General features: G+C 37.0%; 1 protein-coding gene across 2 annotated transcripts in view; it reads left to right on the top strand.

The window, feature by feature from the left end:
• The window catches only part of LOC121414196 (nose resistant to fluoxetine protein 6-like), a 28,505-nt gene extending 8,191 nt beyond the window's left edge, over nt 1–20,314 (top strand). For both annotated transcript variants that reach the window (XM_041607276.1, XM_041607277.1), the window contains exons 6-16: nt 1,720–1,940; nt 2,955–3,137; nt 5,429–5,522; nt 6,180–6,272; nt 7,099–7,255; nt 8,863–8,942; nt 11,288–11,389; nt 14,379–14,535; nt 16,498–16,684; nt 17,883–18,025; nt 19,933–20,314. In XM_041607276.1, the coding sequence (XP_041463210.1) occupies nt 1,720–1,940; nt 2,955–3,137; nt 5,429–5,522; nt 6,180–6,272; nt 7,099–7,255; nt 8,863–8,942; nt 11,288–11,389; nt 14,379–14,535; nt 16,498–16,684; nt 17,883–18,025; nt 19,933–20,061 (1,546 nt within the window). In that variant the 3' untranslated portion in view covers nt 20,062–20,314. The remainder of the gene's footprint in view (nt 1–1,719; nt 1,941–2,954; nt 3,138–5,428; nt 5,523–6,179; nt 6,273–7,098; nt 7,256–8,862; nt 8,943–11,287; nt 11,390–14,378; nt 14,536–16,497; nt 16,685–17,882; nt 18,026–19,932) is intronic.

The raw sequence follows: 20,314 nt of genomic DNA, 5'->3' as shown, positions 1-20,314 counted from the left end.
ATGCATACATGATATGCAACGCGCAATCCTAGATATCCAGTAGTGCGCGTCTTTCATGACACAAGCCTTTCGTACCACTCACAACTCTGTATTTAAGTGCGACTGATACTTAAATCAAGTATGAGTCATTATTTTTGTGAAACACCCCTTTGGAGTCTTAATAGCTCCACCTCAAGTCCTCGTCTACTCATATCTGGCTAGGACCATTACCCAACATGCAACATTCTGAGCGGTGTAGTCTTGTAATAGAGGCACACTTGAATAATAGCATGGTAATAGACCAGTTCGTAGTTACTTCATGGACAATTTTGGTCAAACGACCTTTCATTTCTTTCATTATGATAGTCAGATTTCAAATCAAGATAATACGTAAGCATGCCTTACATAGCAGGATGAAGAAATTGAATAGACCAGGTGAATAGAACAGCACACCAATGAACACTTTATGAAGATATTTATTGCATTCCTACTTTGAATGCATATCATAGCATGTTGCACAATTTCCTTGGCAAACTGTGCATTGTTTTTTTTGTGTGGATGTAAATGAACACCACAATTGAAAAGAATATATGAATAATCAAAACATCAAAGTTGGTGCTTATCTCATTAAATTCAAAACCACCAGGCCACTTTAGTACAATTGACCTCCCTCTGATCATGCGTAGAATCTTTTGATCATGCGCAGAAAGGAACTACGAACTGGCTTATTCAGCACTCAGTTCATTCATTCCACACTGATTTTGTTACCAAGTACTTGTAGCTAAAGCAATTCTCCCCAAAATATTTTAGTTTGTCTGTATGAAGAAAATCATAGGCTTATGATAATAATGATAGTAATTACATTTATGGAGAGCTTATAAGGCTTTGTTTCTATATGCTTTACATCGCAATTATTATTACCCCATTCATCGGATCCCGGCATGCCCACACACAATGTATGCACTTTCTCCACTCCCTGGGGAGGAGCATTCCAGCAAGAGTTCCAAGAAAAGTGATTGGTTAACATTGGTTTGACTTTAAAAAAATCTGAGCTAGAAGGTCAAACTTATCACCTGTGTCTGTGATATGTTACAAAAATGAAGCCCAGAAAAAATTGCGTTTGAAAATAATTATTTAGTGCTTCAAAAATTGAAATATAAAGTGACCGGAAACACCATCTTAATTTCATCCCATACATTTATGTGTACTATTTAGGGGTCTATAAGACACCTATTTACAAAATCGGGGTTTGCCTTGTAGTTCTAGCTTTTCATTCTCAATAATGGTTGTTTTCAGGGTTTATTAGCTCTAATACATGCACTTGTACACATGTTTCATCTTGGTTTAAGAATTCGTTAAATCGGCTGCTCACAAAGTTAAACAATACCTTTAAATGCTAAGCATACTACAGAGGCTTTCGCATTTTACTGGGATTCTATTTAACACCTGGATGGAGAGTGGCAAATTGTGGAATGATGCTTCGCTATTAAAAGGATGTTAGGCCATGGTGGGATTCAAACACAAGACCCTTTGATTGCAAGGCAAGAGTCAGAAGTGCTACACTACGACGCTTCCACATTTATTCATTATTCATTAATTCGTTCTCTGTATCATAGATGGTTATCTCAAACTGTATATAAAGACAAGTTATTTATAACACACAGTCAATGAAAAACTATGCGAAACAATGGTCAGCTTGCTCCCTATTTAAATAAAAGCACCATTCTTTGTGATCCGTAGGGCAGTCATAGGCCTACTAGGGACTCTGATGGTGCTTGGGGCTTTCCTGGATACCACCTTGCGATCCGTCAACTACAAGGCCCCGCCCACCAGTCGGCAGCTGGTTATCAACAGGACAACCAACGTGTACCCTTACCAGAGGGTTGGAAGCCCCTCAGGGGATGAGGGGAGGGGCACAGCTGGGGAGATGGAGGTGCAGTACCTGGAGGAGACACCCACAGGTGAGCTTATACAGTTACAAGTGCACCGTGTACTACATGTGTCTGCAGGCATGGGATTTTTGTGTGGATCCACAGAGTTTTGCGAACGTTGAAATCCTGACCATGAATTATTTCCACTTCTGTTTTTTTTCTGCAGATTGTTTGTTCTAGAATCTGTGTGGCTCTGTGACTGATTTCTGTGACCTGACTATAAATGCCTAGTAAAATAGCACTCGCACTAGCAAACTACCTTTTGTGATGGACATGAAAGACGAATGTCAGAAATTGATTTAATTAATCTTGAGAAAGTACAGTTCTTTCAATCATCATTTGGTGTTGAAAAATAGTGAAATATAAAATGGCTGGGAACAGCATCTCAGTTATATCCCATACAACATGTGTTCCATTTATACTCTTCTATTAGAAGTAAATGATAATTTTTATCGTTAAAGGTCAAGTCTACCTCAGAAAAATGCTGATTTGAATCAATATAGAAAAATCAGACAAGACTGAAGAATTCATCAAAATCGGATGTAAAATAAGAAAGTTATGACATTTCAAAGTTTCGCTTATTGTTAACAAAATAGTTATATGAACGAGCCAGTTACATCCAAATGAGGAGTTGATGATGTCACTCACTCACTATTTCTTTTGTTTTTTATTGTTTGAATTATACAATATTTCAATTTTTACGAATTTGACGATTAGGACCTCCTTGCCTGAAGCACAAAATGTTGAAATAATGGAATTCCATGTGTTGAGGGAAGAATGAAACTTATTTCAAACAATAAAAAGCAAAAGAAATAGTGAGTGAATGACATAGACTCTCTCATTTGGATGTATCTGGCTCGTTCATATAACTGTTTTTTGTAAAATGAAGCGAAACTTTGAAATGTCATAACTTTCTTATTTTACATCCGATTATGATGAAATTTTCAGTGTTATGCTTGTTGAATTTTTCTCTTTTTATTCAAATCAAGTTTTTGTTGGGATGGACTTGTCATTTAAGTCTTCTATTTTGTTTATTTTTTGTAGCATGCACCAGGGCCTGGCAGCAGTTCCTGTTGTGTTTTGCTGTTAATCGCAACCTCAAGAAGCTGCTCTCGTCAAAGACCGGAGAGGGCGGTATAGGCTGCCTCAACGGCATTCGGGTCATCAGTATGACCTGGGTCATCTTGGGTCATGTGCCGCTCTTCATGATTTCGGCCGGTATTGTCGGTAAGTTGGATTTCTTGTCCGTGTATTTTATTTGTAGAATGGACATACATGTATGGACTTTGCAGGAGCTGAGGGAACCGATGACATAGCCTTCATTTTTGGTGTCTGTGGCTCGTATTTTTGAGACGTGTTAAATTTAAAGGGGAATCCAACCCAAATAAAGACTTGTTTTTATAAGAAAAAGAAAAATCAGACAAGTTAATAGGTGAAAGTTTGAACAATATTGGACAAACAACAGGAAAGTTATGAATTTTTAAAAGTTGTAAATATTGGTAATCACTATACCCATGGAGACTTCAAATTGGCTGCATATGGGATGTCATAGTGATGTAAGGGAAGGACTACTCTTCCATGTACTCCAATACATATTATGGCTAAAATGTCATTTTTCCCTAAAGTTTTATTTCAAATTATATTTTTTCTTTCATGAGGACATAAAACAATATACTACCAGGATTATATTTAGATTACTGCCCCAGGGGAATAGGTACTTAGGAGAAAACCACAAATCCCTGATAATAAAGTACATGGCCTATGGGAAAGTTGTCCTTGCCCCTTGTCATAATTTACTTACCCAGTTGCCAATTTGAAATCTACATACTATTAGTGATCTCAATTTTAAAGCAGCTATAGCTTTCTTATCGCTTGTCCGATTTCTTTCAAACTTCCGCCATTCTATTTAATTCATTTTTCTTCTTCCCAACACAACATTTTATGGCCAAGGCTGGATTCCCCTTTAACTCTGGTCTAAATTTCTGGTTTTCCCCATAGATAACCAATTGTGACACAAGTATATAGTAGTAGATTCCAGCTTATCTGTTACTAGGATTATTCATAACTGAATTACTTTTCTTTGCCATTATAGCATGGAGAAAGAGCACAGCAGACACACAATTTTCATATATTCGACTGCCCATAAGTTGAGCACAGAGTTTGACAATGGTCTAAGTTGTTAAAACTGCACTTTAGAATATTTATTTCCAATTGGTCTAATGTAAATTTGTCCAATGACCAACTCTTCTGCTATCATGTAGTCTACCGTAAGTTTGTCCACTATCCACATAGTCTAATTGCCATTTCGTCCACTCACCATTTCGTCTAATAACCAGTAGGTCCAGTAGCCATTTAGTTCATATACCATTCAGTCTAATTGGACTAGGTGTTAATTGGGCGATATGGCTGAAAAAAATTGGGCATTAGACCAACTAATCATGAGACGAAATGATCATAGATGAACTGTCGATTAGACGGAGTGATTATTGGACCAAGTGGCTGTTAGACGAGTCGTTGATGAACAGAATGGCATTAGATTAGATGAAGTTGTACAGTATGATGTGTGGGGGCAAAGCTGGCCTGTGCCCCCTTGAACAATTAAAATGTGTAATGCAAATATGCCGTTACAATTGTCAAATTTTTCCTCGGATGGAAAATGTGCCCCCCCCCCTTTGGAAAATTCTGGATCCGCCCCTGGATGGAGTAGTACATATACCCCATTTCTTTATCATTATACAAATATTTAATGTTTATGAGTGTAATGGACAGAATACTTCATAAGGTGAAAGATGAAATGATCCATTCAACGAGGCATAGCTGAGTTAAATGGATCATTATTTCATCTTTCACCAAATGAAGTATTCTGTACATTGCACAAATGAAAAACATTCATAATTTAGGTTATATGACACCTAAAAAAATGTGTCTTTTTTTTCAGATGAAATTCATGAATTTTGATGCAAAACATGCTCATGCAGTGCGAGTTTGGTCTGTTGGATTGTTACGTCATTACAACATGCGCACTGCTGGTGCATGAGCTGCAGTCTCGGTGCGCGAGTGCAATGGACAAAATCGTCTGGATCCAAAATTGCACGGTTGATGACATCATTGCACAATGGGTTGAATGAACGATATCAAACAAACAATCAAATCACAATGATCTATCTAGGTGTCATATTAATCATAATAATAATATACATGTAGGTATATTTACCCAGGGAAGCCGCTTCAGTTCCGAAAACTGTTCTCCCAGCGGGCCCTGCTATTATTATTACCCCGGCTTTACCTGGGCTGCCTAGGCGCTCAAAGCATTCAAGGAATTTCTTCCTACCGGGTACCCATTCATCTCACCTGGGTTGAGTGCAGCACAGTGTGGATAAATTTCTTGCTGAAGGAAATTACGCCATGGCTGGGATTCAAACCCACGACCCTCTGTTTCAAAGTCCGAAGACTAATCCACTGGGCCACAACGCTCCACGTGTCATATAAATTTGTTTCCATTATTTTCATTCTTACAGGGAATCCATTGTATGCCTTCCAGTACACCAGCAGGTTTGGGATTCAAGCAGTGGTTAATGCTTATTTCTCGGTCGATTCTTTCTTCTTTCTCAGGTAATTTTGGATTGAATTTCATTATAAACTCTTGAATACTCAACTCTGTAAATTTCCATAGGCTTTGTACAGTGACCATCCAGTTCAAGTAACCGATAATTGATTGAATGAATATGTGTTATTTTCATTATCATGCAGTAAAACCTGTATGTGTGAAGATCACCTATTTGGAGACCTGAAATGCTTCAGTAGGCCAAATGTCTATGGACCAGATTACATTTCTTAATAACAAGTGCACACCTAGTTCCAAATAAAGCATTTCCATTTATTTAAAATTGAGGATAAAAGAGCATTGCAGATTAATTGCCTTGCTCACGGGCATAGGTGCCGCGGCCGGGGATCGAACCCCGGACTTTCCATGTATAGCAAGGCACCTTAGACCACTCGGCCACGGCACTTCCTAGTTAATAAAGCCATACTCATGAAAAGGTAAGAGAGTGCCTTTATGATTAGGTTATTGTTGCGAAAGGATTTTTACGTGAAAGATATGATAGAAGAGTGGGGGCATCGTGGTCTAGTGGTTAAGACTCCCTTTTCATCTGTAATTATTGTATAACTGGGGGTCCTTGTAAGTTTCAAACAGGTTTAAAAAAACATTGAAAATGGGTTTTAATATCTTTGTTACAAAAGTTTATAATTGTGATACTTTAATTTTAGCGGCCTGCTGGTTGCCTACATGTCTTTGGGCAGGATGGCAAAGAGCGGCGGAAAGCTACCTTGGTTTTGGTTTTATTTCCACCGGTACTGGAGGTAAGGATTTGTGTTTTATTTAAATTCATTATAAACTAGCCTTGAGGGTGACATGAAATATATTGCCCAAAAGAGAATCATACTGGCACGAGTCTGAAGCAAAGGTGATAAGGTTCTTTTTTAAAGGGCATGTATTTGATGTTTTCTAAAAGAAGAGCCAGCCAGCATTTTTATTATGATTGAAATTGAAGATCTAGAGCAAAAATCATGGAATGTTATATCGTTCCTTTTAATCCGTATTCAACTCAAGGGGTGGGAGTCAAATTGACCCTCGACAAATTTGACGCCTCCACTGCCGCTCAAAATGTTTTAATGTGTTCCTATAGCCATGTTCTTTTGATAATCAAATGTCTCAAATCAGAAATCAACTTCTGGCAAACATTCCAATGAGTGTAAAAATTAGTTCATGGATGATGATGATGATCAACAGCATTCATATGGCACCATTTTTCTGTTCAAAACATTCATCGTGCAGGCTCATCATCCAATTAAGCTAATTATTTCACATCTGCAGAAATAAGTGAGTTTTGACGGACGATTTGAAGAGTTCAATGTTGTCAATTTCATAGAGTGAAGAAGGGAGGGATGTCCAGAGGCGTGGGGCAATAGATTGTTAAAAGGCGCGGTCTCTGTATTCCTTTAGGTGTGTGATGGGTACATGACAAGTGACCCCAGTACCAGATGAGCCGAAGCCAGGACGAAGACGGCGTTCTATTAGTTAGTTCATGGATGCCGATTGTTGGTAAACTAATTGAATGCATCAATGGTTGGAGACCTACATGCAACTAGCATGTTTTACTTCTGTTCTCTCTCTCTCACCAAACAGGTTAACTCCTGCTTTGGGTATGACCACTTTGATCTGGCTCTTCCTAAAACCCTATCTGGGATCAGGACCGATCTGGCAGTCCAACGTCTCGGACCCGTTCTGTTCTCGGGACTGGTGGGTCAACCTACTGTACATCAATAACTTTTACCATAATGATGTAAGCATAATCAATTTTTGTGATATATCCTATATTACTTCTCATTATATCTTACTCATTGAACAATATGTACCCCTAAGAAAAGTAATATTAAACGACAAATCTCTCCTGGTAATTCCAAAATTTAAAGATAAATTCCAGTTTTGGTAACTATCTCAAAATGACTTTTTACAGAATCTAATATAATGACCACCCAATTGTCTGTTTGTATGAATAAAAAATATGTGCCAAAGGATTCTGGAAGAAATTGTGTAATTGCTGAGAAATAAGCAAAATAAGTGAGGATTCTGTCACTTCCGTCGGGTCTTTATTCCAGCAATATCAATACACTGTCCCACGTCTGCCTATCTGTGTTGGTGATCTTCAGTGTGATCATTTTTCAGCGTAGGTTTCAAGCTTTCACAAAGTTCAGTTTATGTAATTGTACCAGATCTAGATCCTCGATGATATACTGATGATTAAGCCTGGTTTTACCGACTTTCTCATGAAATCAGTGTTTACTGCAACTACTGGCATTTCTCTTTAACACTTGGTTCTTACGTGATCATTCTTTCAACTTACCTGATACTGTCAAGCAAGCTAATACTGTAGAATCATTTAAGTCCATTTTGAAGAAATTCCGTTTTGTAAGATAAGATGTGAAAAGGCATATGATGCACCACGCCGTACACCGGGGTACCGTAGTACCCCGGGGTACCGTAGTACCCCGGGGTACGGCGTTGTGCAGCGCCATCTCATGTTGTAATAGTGTACAGTTACATTGTTGTCATGGTGATCACAGTCGTACGATCGGTGCGACAATCATGACAATGATGGGGACAATGATCACAGCGCCTATTTCCTTTCTTTGATACAATCTTATGCCAATAATAGTAAACAAATAGAATAAAGTTATCATTTGCATGCATTAATTGTTACAGATCACTAAAAAGAAAAAAAAAAATCTGTACAAAACATTAAAATATACTTGTACACATTTTTGGTAACCCAGCTAGGGTACAGCGCAAAAAATAAAATAAATAATTCAACAAAATGGCGGATTATTATTTGGTACCCCAGGGTACCAAATACTGCATCATATACACATGTACCTATCATTGATTTTGTGCTCCTCAGTAAACAGGTTAAGTCCTTCTTTTCTTCTTTAAAGGTTCACAGAGACGTGATGATATTACCACTTTATGCACTATATGAGCAATGTTATTGTTATTATTAATTCTGTTTCTTTTATCCTGTCCCTTGCTTCATATGAAACAAATATATACCATGTACAGGAGGGAAGCCTTTCTTTTTTTTCTTCATTTTGAATTAACTTCTTGTTCTCATTCATGAAGACTTCTAATGATAATACATGTACGTGCACATTTCTAATTACAAGTATACTATCAGCCAATTAAATTGAAGGATTTCAATACCTTTAAACTGTTATAACATATTTGTTATTATAGCAAGCTTTATGAAATTGGCCCCCAGGATATGGGGGTGCTTATTGCCATATGTAACTACTCTACTCTAATGAATTGCCCACAACTCAACCGCAAGGCTTGCACAGAGCAATACGACTGGGCCTCTACACATATTTCTTTTGGTTTTCTCTTCACTCTCAGTGTATTGCTTGGGTATGGTATCTAGCTAATGATATGCAGTTCTTTATCATCAGTCCTATTCTACTAATCATACTACACAGGTGAGAGTTACATGTATTATAATACACTTCGTAGTAAGGCTTATTGTTACATGTAGGTATACAAGTACCACTTTTCTGCTACTACTACTACTTCTACTACTACCACTACTACTTATACTACTACTACTACTACTACCACTACTACTTATACTACTACTTATACTACTACCACTACTACTACTTCTACTTCCACTATTAATACTTCTACTACTACTACTACTACTACTACTACTACTACTACTACTGCTGCTGCTACTATTACTTCTACTACTACTACTACTACTACTCCTACTACTAGTAAGACTACTTCTACTTCTACTACTAATACTTATACTACTATTACTACTACTACTACTATTATTACATCTACTACTACCACTACTACTTCTACTACTACCAACAATAAATGCTTCTATTATACACTACTGCGACGACTAATACTACTTCTACTGCTACCACTATAACTACGATTACTACTACTGCTGCTGCTGCTACTACTACTACTACTACTACTCCTCCTACTCCTACTACTACTACTACTACTAGTAATACTACTTCTACTTCTCCTACTACTTCTACTACTATTACTACTACTACTATTACATCTACTACTACCACTACTACTTCTACTACTACGAACAATAAATACTTCTATTACTACTACTGCGACGACTAATACTACTTCTACTGCTACCACTATAACTACGATTACTACTACTGCTGCTGCTGCTGCTACTACTACTACTACTACTGATAGTAATAATAGTAGTAGTAGTAATGATGATAAAACTAGTACTCCTACTTCTACCACTACTAGTAGTATTACCACTACTACTGCCATTACCACTTCTAATCCTACTGATATGCCTATTTCTAGTTCATTTTCTATACATCTTTAAAACTTTCTCATTATTTCCCTCATTCCTTCCATTCTCCCTCTCTCTTTCAAGAATCCTAGTACTCCTTACAACAAATTCATGTTGGGTATGATGACTAAATACAGATGGGTTTTATATCACATTCTCTGTTTGATAAGATGGACTCTAAACATCATTCATTCTTTGTACATAACAGTACTGTTATCTGCTGTGTATATTTGTACTGGAGTAGGTGCAAATTGTGTATATACAGTGCGTCCCAGAAAAAACGAAACTGAGATTTAGCGATCATTTATCATAACTTAATCATAAGGAAAATAGACAAATGACCTACCAATTTAAAGCTTAGAATCTCCTCTTTCAGCTGATATTACTTAGGTTATTTCTTATTCACGCATGAGTGAGCAAAAACAATTTGAAGAAAGGATACCAAAAACTCATTTGGCGGGTATCTGGGTTTCAAAGAGAAAACCACATTTTTGAAAAATTCAATATCTGCTCTTTAATTTGGTACCTCAATTACAGAAAATGGTCAAGAAATAAAAAAGTTCTGTTCATTTGAAATAAGGCTTGTATTTCCATAATTTCATGAGATGAACGAGTTTTCACCGGTTTCCTACAGAAGCTTTCGCATGGTGAACAAAAGATTTAATGCATGGCTGATCGTCAACAAAACGGAGTGTCGAGTGAGTTTGAAAGCCAGCCTGGAGAACCTCTTCATTTTATGAAATTGTTGAAATTCAAGCCTTATTTCAAATGACCAGAACTTTGTTATTTCTTGACCATTTTCTGTAATTTAGGTATCAAATTAAAGAGGATATATTGAACTTTTCAAAAATGTGGTTTTCTTTTTGAAACCCAGATACCCCCCGCCAAATGAGTTTTTGATAACCTTCCTTCAAATTGTTTTTGCTCACTCATGCATGAATGAAAAATGATCTAAGTAATATCAGATGAAAGAGGAGATTCTAAGCTTTACATTGGTAGGTCATTTGTCTATTTTATTTATGATTCGTAATGATAAATGATCGCTAAATCTCGGTTTCGTTTTTTCTGGGACGCACTGTATATATATGTATATATATATATATATATATATATATGTATATATATATATTTATATTTTTTTTTTTAAAGGGGGAATGAACTGTGTATGGTCTCTCACTGTCTGTGTGTTATAAATACATAGTCCTTAAAATACATTTTCAGATATCTACTAATACTGCAGAGAATAAATTGACATTAAATTGTTTTGCTACTTGGTAACATAATTATTGTGGTAGAAATGTATTGAGTAGTTAATTAGCGTGTTATCATTCAAGTGGATCTATATTACTAGACTTCACTAGCATTATGGGTCAGGAAACTGGCCAGGTATGAGTAGTTGAGGACTCGAGATTGCGCTAATGGTTTGTATCTGCTTTAAGGTATATACATGTACAGTAGACCTTTATTTTTTTCTTTCAGGCGACCATTACTTGGACTGCTTAGTCTTTTTGGAATCTGTGTCGTCAGCTCAGTTACTACAGGTCTACTTATGGCAAAACACAATTTCTCTGTTCTTTTTCTGTAAGTGCAATGGAATTAGGTGTGGGCTATACATGGGTCAAAAATACTTTTTTTGTAATTTCAATATGGGAACAGTTTTTTTTTATTCCTTGTAATGTATCTCAAGATGAAATTACAATATTTTTTCTCTCGGGTCCGAGAAAAAAGTGTGCCGGGCCAAAATCCAAAATGGCCTCCAAAACCCCGAAAAATCACAATTTTGGCAACAACTTCTTTATTTGGTGGTCTTTTTCTTTGGTTTTGGTGTCTATTCATATGTGTTTGGGAGTAGGCAATTTGTTTTTTCTATAATTAGTACTTTTAAACCATTTGTAGAGTTAAAAGGTAATTATACCTAAATTTCCCAATTTTTATAGCCTTTTTTCAGGCAAAAGCAGGTTTTATCGTCCTGGGATTCTTGGATTTTAGATGCTACGAGGTCAACAATAGGAAGCACCTTCATAGAGCTATGTCGCTTTTATTCCTCTACTATGAGTTTTACGGATATTTGTGAAATATATCTTATTAAATAAAACAAATGTTAATTATCCATAGGGGTTTAATATACAGTATACAATGTAATGTACATACTGCACTGCATAAATGCATTTGCCACCATGACAAGGCCTGTATAAACTACAGTGTTATACAAGTACATTTGTAGAAATGAGCTCTTAGGTTTAGAATAAGATGCCTCAGAAATTGAAGATATGTTTTGTCTCAGAAACTGAGGACATGTTTTGTCAAATATTCTAATTCAGGGGGCAGAGAAAGGTAATTAACCCCACATCATGGCATTTACACTGTAGCTATTCTGGGCCCCGTTGCATAAAAATTTACCATTATGTTAACTTAATGGTAACTTGCTTGGAATCCTTGGTTCTGATCTGATTGGCTGTTGATCAATATTACCATGATACAGTGTAGTTACCTGACCCCATAACCATAGGCCATTTAGACACCACAACCAGGTAAAAAAAGCCTCCAAATGAAGAAGATATGGCTAGATATGTGATGTACATATATGATATATATGTGATATTTTTATGTGCAATTAACGTTGCTGGTTTCATCATGTATATCAGCTGACAAGCAATCAAATTTACAATTCACAATTTAATTTTAAACCTTAGGAGCTTATTTCTAATGTATGACACTATAGTTTATATACAGGCCTTGTCATATGTCATGGTGGTCAATGCATGGATAAATATGCAGTGTAGTATGTACAGTAACAGTACATTGTATACTGTATAGCCCCTACAGATAATAAACATTTTTTCATTTAATAAGATATATTTCACAAATATCCGTAAAACCCACAGAAGAGGAATAAAAGCGACATAGGTCTATGAAGGTGCTTTCTATTGTTGACCTCGAACTATCTAAAATCCAAAAACACCAGGACGATAAACCCTGCTTTTTGGCTGAAAAAAGGCTATAAAAATTTGAAAATTTAGGTATAATTACCTTTTAACTCTACAAATAATGGTTTAAAAGTACTAATTATAGGAAAAACAAATTGCCTACCCCCAAACACATATGAATAGACACCAAAACCAGAGAAAAAGACCACGAAATTAAGAAGTTGTGGCCAAAACTGTGATTTTGGGGGGTTTTGGCGGCCATTTTGGATTGTGGCCCGGCACACTTTTTTCTCGGACCCGAGACAAAAAATATTGTCATTTCATGTTGAGATAAGGTAAAAGGAACACAAAAAACTGTTCCCACATTAAAACCAAAAATCACCCATTTATAGCCCACTCCTAATGGAATATAAGTACTATGACTACAGGAACTTGTTTGAAGCTGTGGTCAATATGCATGCATATCGTACAAGTGAATTATTTGTTGATGGTGGTTCGTTCTTACCAAAATTGAAACCCAAAGTGAATATGAGATATTTAACATTCACATATTTTAGTAGACAGAGACTGAAAGGCCTGTATTCTCAAAAGAACAACAATATACGTCTGTTCTCATGATAAAGATAACACTGGATCGGGTGCTGGAAATGTGTCCCCAGGGACGCGATCTTATATTGATTAAAGGGGAAAGGTGCTTCGGGGTCATTCAAGTTGAATGTGCAAGCAGCCAAGGCACAGGCAGCGGAGAAGCCCAAGAAGGAAAAGGAGAGGGCTAAGAAGGAGAAGGCCAAGGCGAAAGCTGCAGCCCAGAAGGAGAAGAAGCAGAAGGCAACCGCCGCTAAGAAGGCAAAGGCAGCACCCAAGAAAGTGAAGAAGCCAGTAAAGAAGACTACTGAGAAGAAAGAGAGAAAAAGATGCCGAAGAAGAAAGTCCCTGCCAAGAAATCGACACCCAAGAAGGCGACCAAGAAGGCGGTAGCCAAGAAGCCAAAGGCTTCGAACCCCAAGAAAATATGTTATAATGGTATGAAAGTGCAGAGCCTGGCCCCTGATATAAACATAACAAGTAGAACCATATTCTTGAAAGAAATATCTCCCATTTTCATGATTCTGCTCTCGATGTCTGATTTGGATAATAAAAATATTGACTGTCTCTTCTTTCAGGAAACATCAAATATATATTACCCTTAAAAGAACCATATTGCCCGCATCTAAAGAATCGCGCCAATATGATTCGTTTGTGGGCAATATATTTGATGTTCCCCTCAATGCGTTTTGCTGTAGCAGCTGCCAAGACGTGGAATGCTATCCCTCTTTCAATAAGAAATACTTCCAGTGTTCTTGGCTTCAAATCTTCCCTTTCATAAGACATACCTTTTTCCTAAATAATTAATTTCCCTTTTTATCTTGAATATTGTGGTAACTATTGCAAATGTCAAATTATTATTCAAACATTGTACGCGCTATGGTACTTTTGTTATTAAGGCCAGTCGATAGTATATCATTTTTTTTTATCCAGGATCACTTTATTACAAGAACTAATGCATAAGGGCCACCTGCGCATAAAGGCTGCATTTGTCATCTCTCTTGTGTGGCTTTTATACATGTGTAACTTTTACTTTCGGTGTCCTCTTCTCTTCACAGTGATGCATCAAATCCAAATCCACCAACGGATCAAAGCCAATCCTTCACAGAGGTGATCTACGCTAAACCTTACTGCCGCATCGCACCTTATATGGTTGGCATGGCAATGGGATACCTTCTACATAAAATCAAGAAAGACAATGTCAAACTGCATCCGGTAAGATCAATTCATTTCTCACTTTGTGATGTCATCATTCACATCGATTTGTGAAAGAAGTACATGTAATACCATGGTCACATTTGTTCTACGGCGGCCGTACGGCGAGTCCAAAAGAGCCGTTTTATCAATTTTGATTCAAACCACCTATATGTAGTTGGACAAAAAATGTTGAAACGGCTGTTTTCGACTCGCCGTACGGCCGCCGTAGAACAAATGTGACCATGGCATAAATAGCCCTTTACATGAACAAACGTGGGCTCGTTTCGTAAAGACTTGTAATAATAACAAATGCACAATTTTTATAACAAGTTTGCTATCAGTCAGTCTAATTGAATGCTTTTCTATATCTTTCGAGCTATTTTTTGAAAACTTTTTGTCAGGGTGAACTGCACATCGAGGGACCACCTTAATGCAACCCGTAGTATATAACAAGGGAAAAACTATAGAAACTGGTATTTCAAAGGAATGCGTGGAACTGATTGGCCCCTAAAGTGGTTTCAATTGTAACATACAAAAACATGGACTAGGCAGACTTTAAGTTCAGATACCCCTATGTTATGGCATACACTAATAATTTAGTCCAGTATTAAGTGCCTACTTTAATGAAAGTAATAAAAAATAATATAGCGCATATGATATCTGTGCGCTTTACAGATGAAATAAATAAATGCAATAATTACAAGAAAAGATATTGACCATTAAATGACAAGTCCACCCCAACAGAAACTTGATTTGAATAAAAAGAGAAAAATTCAACAAGCATAACACTGAAAATTTCATCAAAATCGGATGTAAAATAAGAAATTTATGGCATTTTAATTTTCGCTTGTTTTCAACAAAATATATGAACGAGCCAGTTACGTCCAAATGAGAGAGTTGATGACATCACTCACTCACTATTTCTTTTGTAAGTTATTATATGAAATATTTTAATTTTCTCATCATTGTCATATGAAATGAAGTTTCATTCCTCCCTGAACACGTGGAATTCCATTATTTTAACATTTTGTGCTTCAGGCAAGGAGGTCCTTATCATCAAAGTCGTAAAAACTGAAATATTGTATAATTCAAACAATAAAAAACAAAAGAATTAGTGAGTGAGTGACATTGACTCTCTCATTTGGATGTAACTGGCTCGTTCATATAACTATTTTGTTGAAAATAAGCGAAACTTTGAAATGTCATAACTTTCTTATTTTACATCCGTTTTTGATGAATTTTTCAGTATTGTGCTTGTCTTATTTTTCTCTATTGATTCAAATCAACATTTTCCTAGGATGGACTTGACCTTTAAAGGAAACCAAAACCCAAGAAGAGACGTAATCTTATTGGAAAGAGTAAAATGAGAGGAACAATTTTTTAAATAATTTATGAAATAAGCAAGTTATGGGAGTTTGAAACTCTTGTTTTACTTTCTATAGGCATCCTCAAATTGGCATTCGTGCTTCAAAGTGGCAGATTTTGTGGACAACTCTACATTTGTTTTGTACACAAATTTTCAGATTTTCCTCATTATCTTTCAAATTGCATCTTGCCTCCACACCATATATGTCAAGGTCAGGAGGAGATAATGTGAAATGTGTAAAATAAAGGGGAAAATCTGAAAATGTGTGTACAAAACAAGTGGAGAGTTGTCCACAAAATCAGCCATTTTGAAGCACGTTTGCCAATTTGAGGATCTACATAGTAAGTACAACAAGACTATTTAATCGTCCATAACTTGCTTATTTCATAACCGATTTTGATGAAACTTTTTTTTAAATTGTTCCTCTAGCTCTTTCCAATAAGATTGCTTCTCTTGGGTTTTGGTTTCCTTTAAGTGTTCATTGGTGATTATTGAGAGCATAATAAAGGTTTACCAGTCGTTCTTAAAGTCTCTTTTAACTTACAGACAGCTATGAAGCACCCACTAGAAGATTGAATTATATCACTGTTTTATGTTTCTCTTTCAAAAAACAGTCTGTTGTGGTGATAGGATGGGGTGTTGCTACAGCCGTAGGAATGGCGGTGGTATACGGGTTGTACGGAGGTTACAACAATCGTCCCCTTAGTACGACGGAGAACGCCGTCTACATGGCGCTATGTCGGTTTGCTTGGGCCATCAGCCTCTCCTGGGTTGTGTTTGCCTGTCACTATGGATACGGAGGTGAGTTCTGAGCCATTCAGGGGAGGAGGGGGGTGTCACATAGATTCGAGTGTGACTTTTGAACTTGCAATCGATCGCAGGTCAATTTTGGGTCCCCAAATGAATTGAAAGTCCTGCATTTGCAACTGATTGATGGTGTGCTACTTGCATCAACAAATGCAAATTGATTTGCTTCAGTTAAAATTGGAAAGTCAAAAGGGACCTACGCTTTCGATCCTGACAAACATATAAAGTGGAACAACCATAATATAGACCACAGACAAGCTACAGCAACACTAGAAACAAGGAGACAAAAGGGGCAATAATGAGTAGAGAAGACCAATCAAGTTAGTGAAGGGGATGAAAGAAAAGTTGGCAGACACAAAGGGAAGTTAGTGTAAGAAAGGCCAAAGAAAGACCTCAAGCCAAGACGGATTAAGATAATGAGGCAGGCAACATCAAACAGGATCTGGAACAAAACAGTGATAGAGGGTATGAGGAAGAGATGAATAACAAGAGAATTAGTGAGAGGTGGGTCAAACAGGTTACAAAGAAAGGCATAATAAACTTGTGCATAAGAGTGGGGAAAAAAGGGAAAAGAATGGGGAACAACCGATAATGTGCAAAAGACATATAAGTATATATGATAAAGCATTAAACAAACTAAGACAAGAAGGTAAGTGTAAATATTTATTTATGAATATATCCCCCCCAAAAGAAATGTATATGAAAAATATAAATGGACATATGGTGTAATTGATATGATTGGCCGGAGTGGGAAGTACTGGTTGGTAAATACCACCTCGATAATTTTTGTTGAGGAAATATGGGAAATAGTTGAAAATACAGGGCAATACTTAATTATGCCTCTTGAATATTTCAGGTATTGCCTTGGTGTTCCTCAAGCATATTCTCGCATTTTTTGTACCTCCCTGTACGTCCTTAGAACTTCGCAACAATCAACACGTTTTTCCCAGAATATCACACCTGGGCGGGTACCTAAATGTCCCCGGGAACTGCCAACCCGATGAGAAAAACACGACTGTGACTACATGTGGGGGTGTCGTGGTCTAGTCGTTACACATGTCGCCTTTTAATCAGGGGGACGTGAGTTCGGATCCCAGCCACATTGTATTGCACCCAGCACCTCATAAATCTATGTTGTTTCTATGTAATATTATTACATTTATATTTACACTGTTACTATTCTGATATCCAGGTTGGATCAACGACTTTCTGAGTTGGGAGTTGTGGATACCGATGAGTCGCCTGACATATTCGGCCTATCTTCTTCATCCTATAGTCATCATAATCTACGGCTACAACTTGACCAACACCTACTTCTACTCCATCTATACCCTGGTAAGGCTCTATTTAGCTACTACACCCATTGAGCTCTTTGCTCACGCTGACTCAGGCTCAGACAGGGGGGGACAAGTTGTTATAAGAATTATTTGCATGGTTATTTTTTTTTTTTATCACAGTAGTGATAATGTAGTAATACTCATGGGGGAAGCATCTTGGTGTAGTGGTTCCGACGCTCACCTTATTAAAGATAAATTCCAGTTTTGGTAATGATCTCAAAATGACTCTTTACAGAATCTAATGTAATGACCACCCAATTGTCTGTCTGTATGAATAAAACATATGTGCCAAAGGATTCTGGAAGAAATTGTGTAATTGCTGAGAAATAAGCGCGGATTCGGTCACTTCCGTCGGTTCTTTATTCAAGCAATAATAATACACTGTCCCACGTGTGCCTATCTGTGTTGGTGCTCTTTAGTGTGAACGTTTTTCAGCGTATATTTCAAGATTTCACAAAGTTCAGTTTATGTAACTGTACCAGATCTAGATCCTGGATGATATTCTGACAATTAAGCCTGTACAGACTTTGTCATGAAATCAGTGTTTACTGCAACTTCTGGCATTTCTCTTTGACATTGTAAACCTTGTAAACACCTTGTAAACACCTGGGTTACATGTTCGAATTTCACCGCTGTCTAGCATTCTTTGGGAAGGCGTCAATCTACACTTTGTCACTCTGCACTCAGGTGTGGAATGGGTAATATGTTGAGATAGAACTGTGCAGAATATATATGGGAGAGAGCATAAACTGAACGATGCATTAGTAAAGATAATTTGAAGATATTTTTTAAACATAATTTTGTAGACTTTGAGGTTTTGTTGCATCTCTTGTGTGATAGGTGACAGAGTAATGAGTTTGGGAAATAATTACTATTTTAGTATTATTACTACTTATTTTATTGCATAATTTTAAACTTTTACCAACCTGAACAATTATTTATGGCAAGCTTTAGTCTCCTCCTACTGACTTTCTCAAACCAAGTAATGGCACTTGGCTCAAGATGGTACTTGGCTTGTGAAAGTTCACAGGAGTGGACGAAAGCTTGCCATAGTGTGTCCCACAAAAAAGGAAACCCGTTTTCAGGGATAGATTTCACAATTAATAAATGTTTTCACTATTAATTTGATACTCATAGCAAGAGTGGAATCTCATCACTAATTTGAAACCAACAGCTTAGCAAATTGTTCACGTATGGCAGATGACAAAGAAATATTGAGACATCAGAAAGGATTTTCGCAGAAACTCACATGTGACTCTGAATCCACTCTCATTTCAGGGATCAGTGAGATAAAATTAACATCAAATACACAAGAAATACTGAGCCGATCTTGGAGTAAGCATGGTCGTCGTATCACAAAGCAATCTTGTCCAATTTTTCTGCGCAATCTGGATTTGGCATTAAAATCTCAAACTAGTCTTGCTCACAAATGCGTGAAGTGTTCGTCACATGTCAGGTATCAAAGTAAAGAGGGATAATTGAATTATATGATAATGTAAATGAAATATTATTCATTAGCCTTTGAGGAAAAAAAGACATGGGAATCCTGGGGCTCGTCTTAAATATAGTTACGATCGATCCAATCAATTGTAACTGTGGAAATCCATCAATGTCATAATTTCTTTACTAGAAATTTGCACAATGTCCTTTGTAAACAAAGAGAAGCACAGTGAATTTTCAAGAAAACAATGAATCCACGAATATACATCCTAGTTCAAAAATATTTTGAACAAACATGCATAATAGACATTGACGTTGCTGGCTGTCCATAGTTGTGATTGATCGGATCATTCGCAACTCTTTGTAAGACGGGGGCCTGGTTTTCTTTTTCTGGGTCGCACTGTATAGGTTACCATCCCCACCCGATTGGAAGTTTTCTGTATTATTTTGTTCATTTTCTTGCAGGCATTCGAGGTTGCTGCCTTCATAGCCCTTGGCTACATGGCTGCTATCTTGATGGCAGTAGCAATCGAGTTCCCATTTGGAAACCTGGAAAGAATGATCATGCCATCAACAGACAAGAAGACCAAATAGCTGAATGTGTATTCAAGATGGTGACACGACATGTGCTCAGGCGACATTTGCTCTAGTCTTAATATCTCAGAGGGCATAGGGTTATGATTAGGATCCAAATGTTTTTATCGATAAAAAAAATTATCCACTTTTATATAGCGCTAAATACATCGGAACAACGTGTCTACGCGCTTTCCAGATATATTATTACCCCGGTCATCGGATTCAATCACTCATTCCCGCACACAGTGTTTGCACATCCTCCACTCCTTAG

This window comes from Lytechinus variegatus, chromosome 4 (assembly GCF_018143015.1).
Source record: "Lytechinus variegatus isolate NC3 chromosome 4, Lvar_3.0, whole genome shotgun sequence".
In the NCBI taxonomy this organism is placed as follows: Eukaryota; Metazoa; Echinodermata; class Echinoidea; order Temnopleuroida; family Toxopneustidae; genus Lytechinus; species Lytechinus variegatus.
The sequence above is the reverse complement of the archived record's forward strand: the minus strand, read 5'-3'. Positions and strand labels throughout refer to the sequence as shown.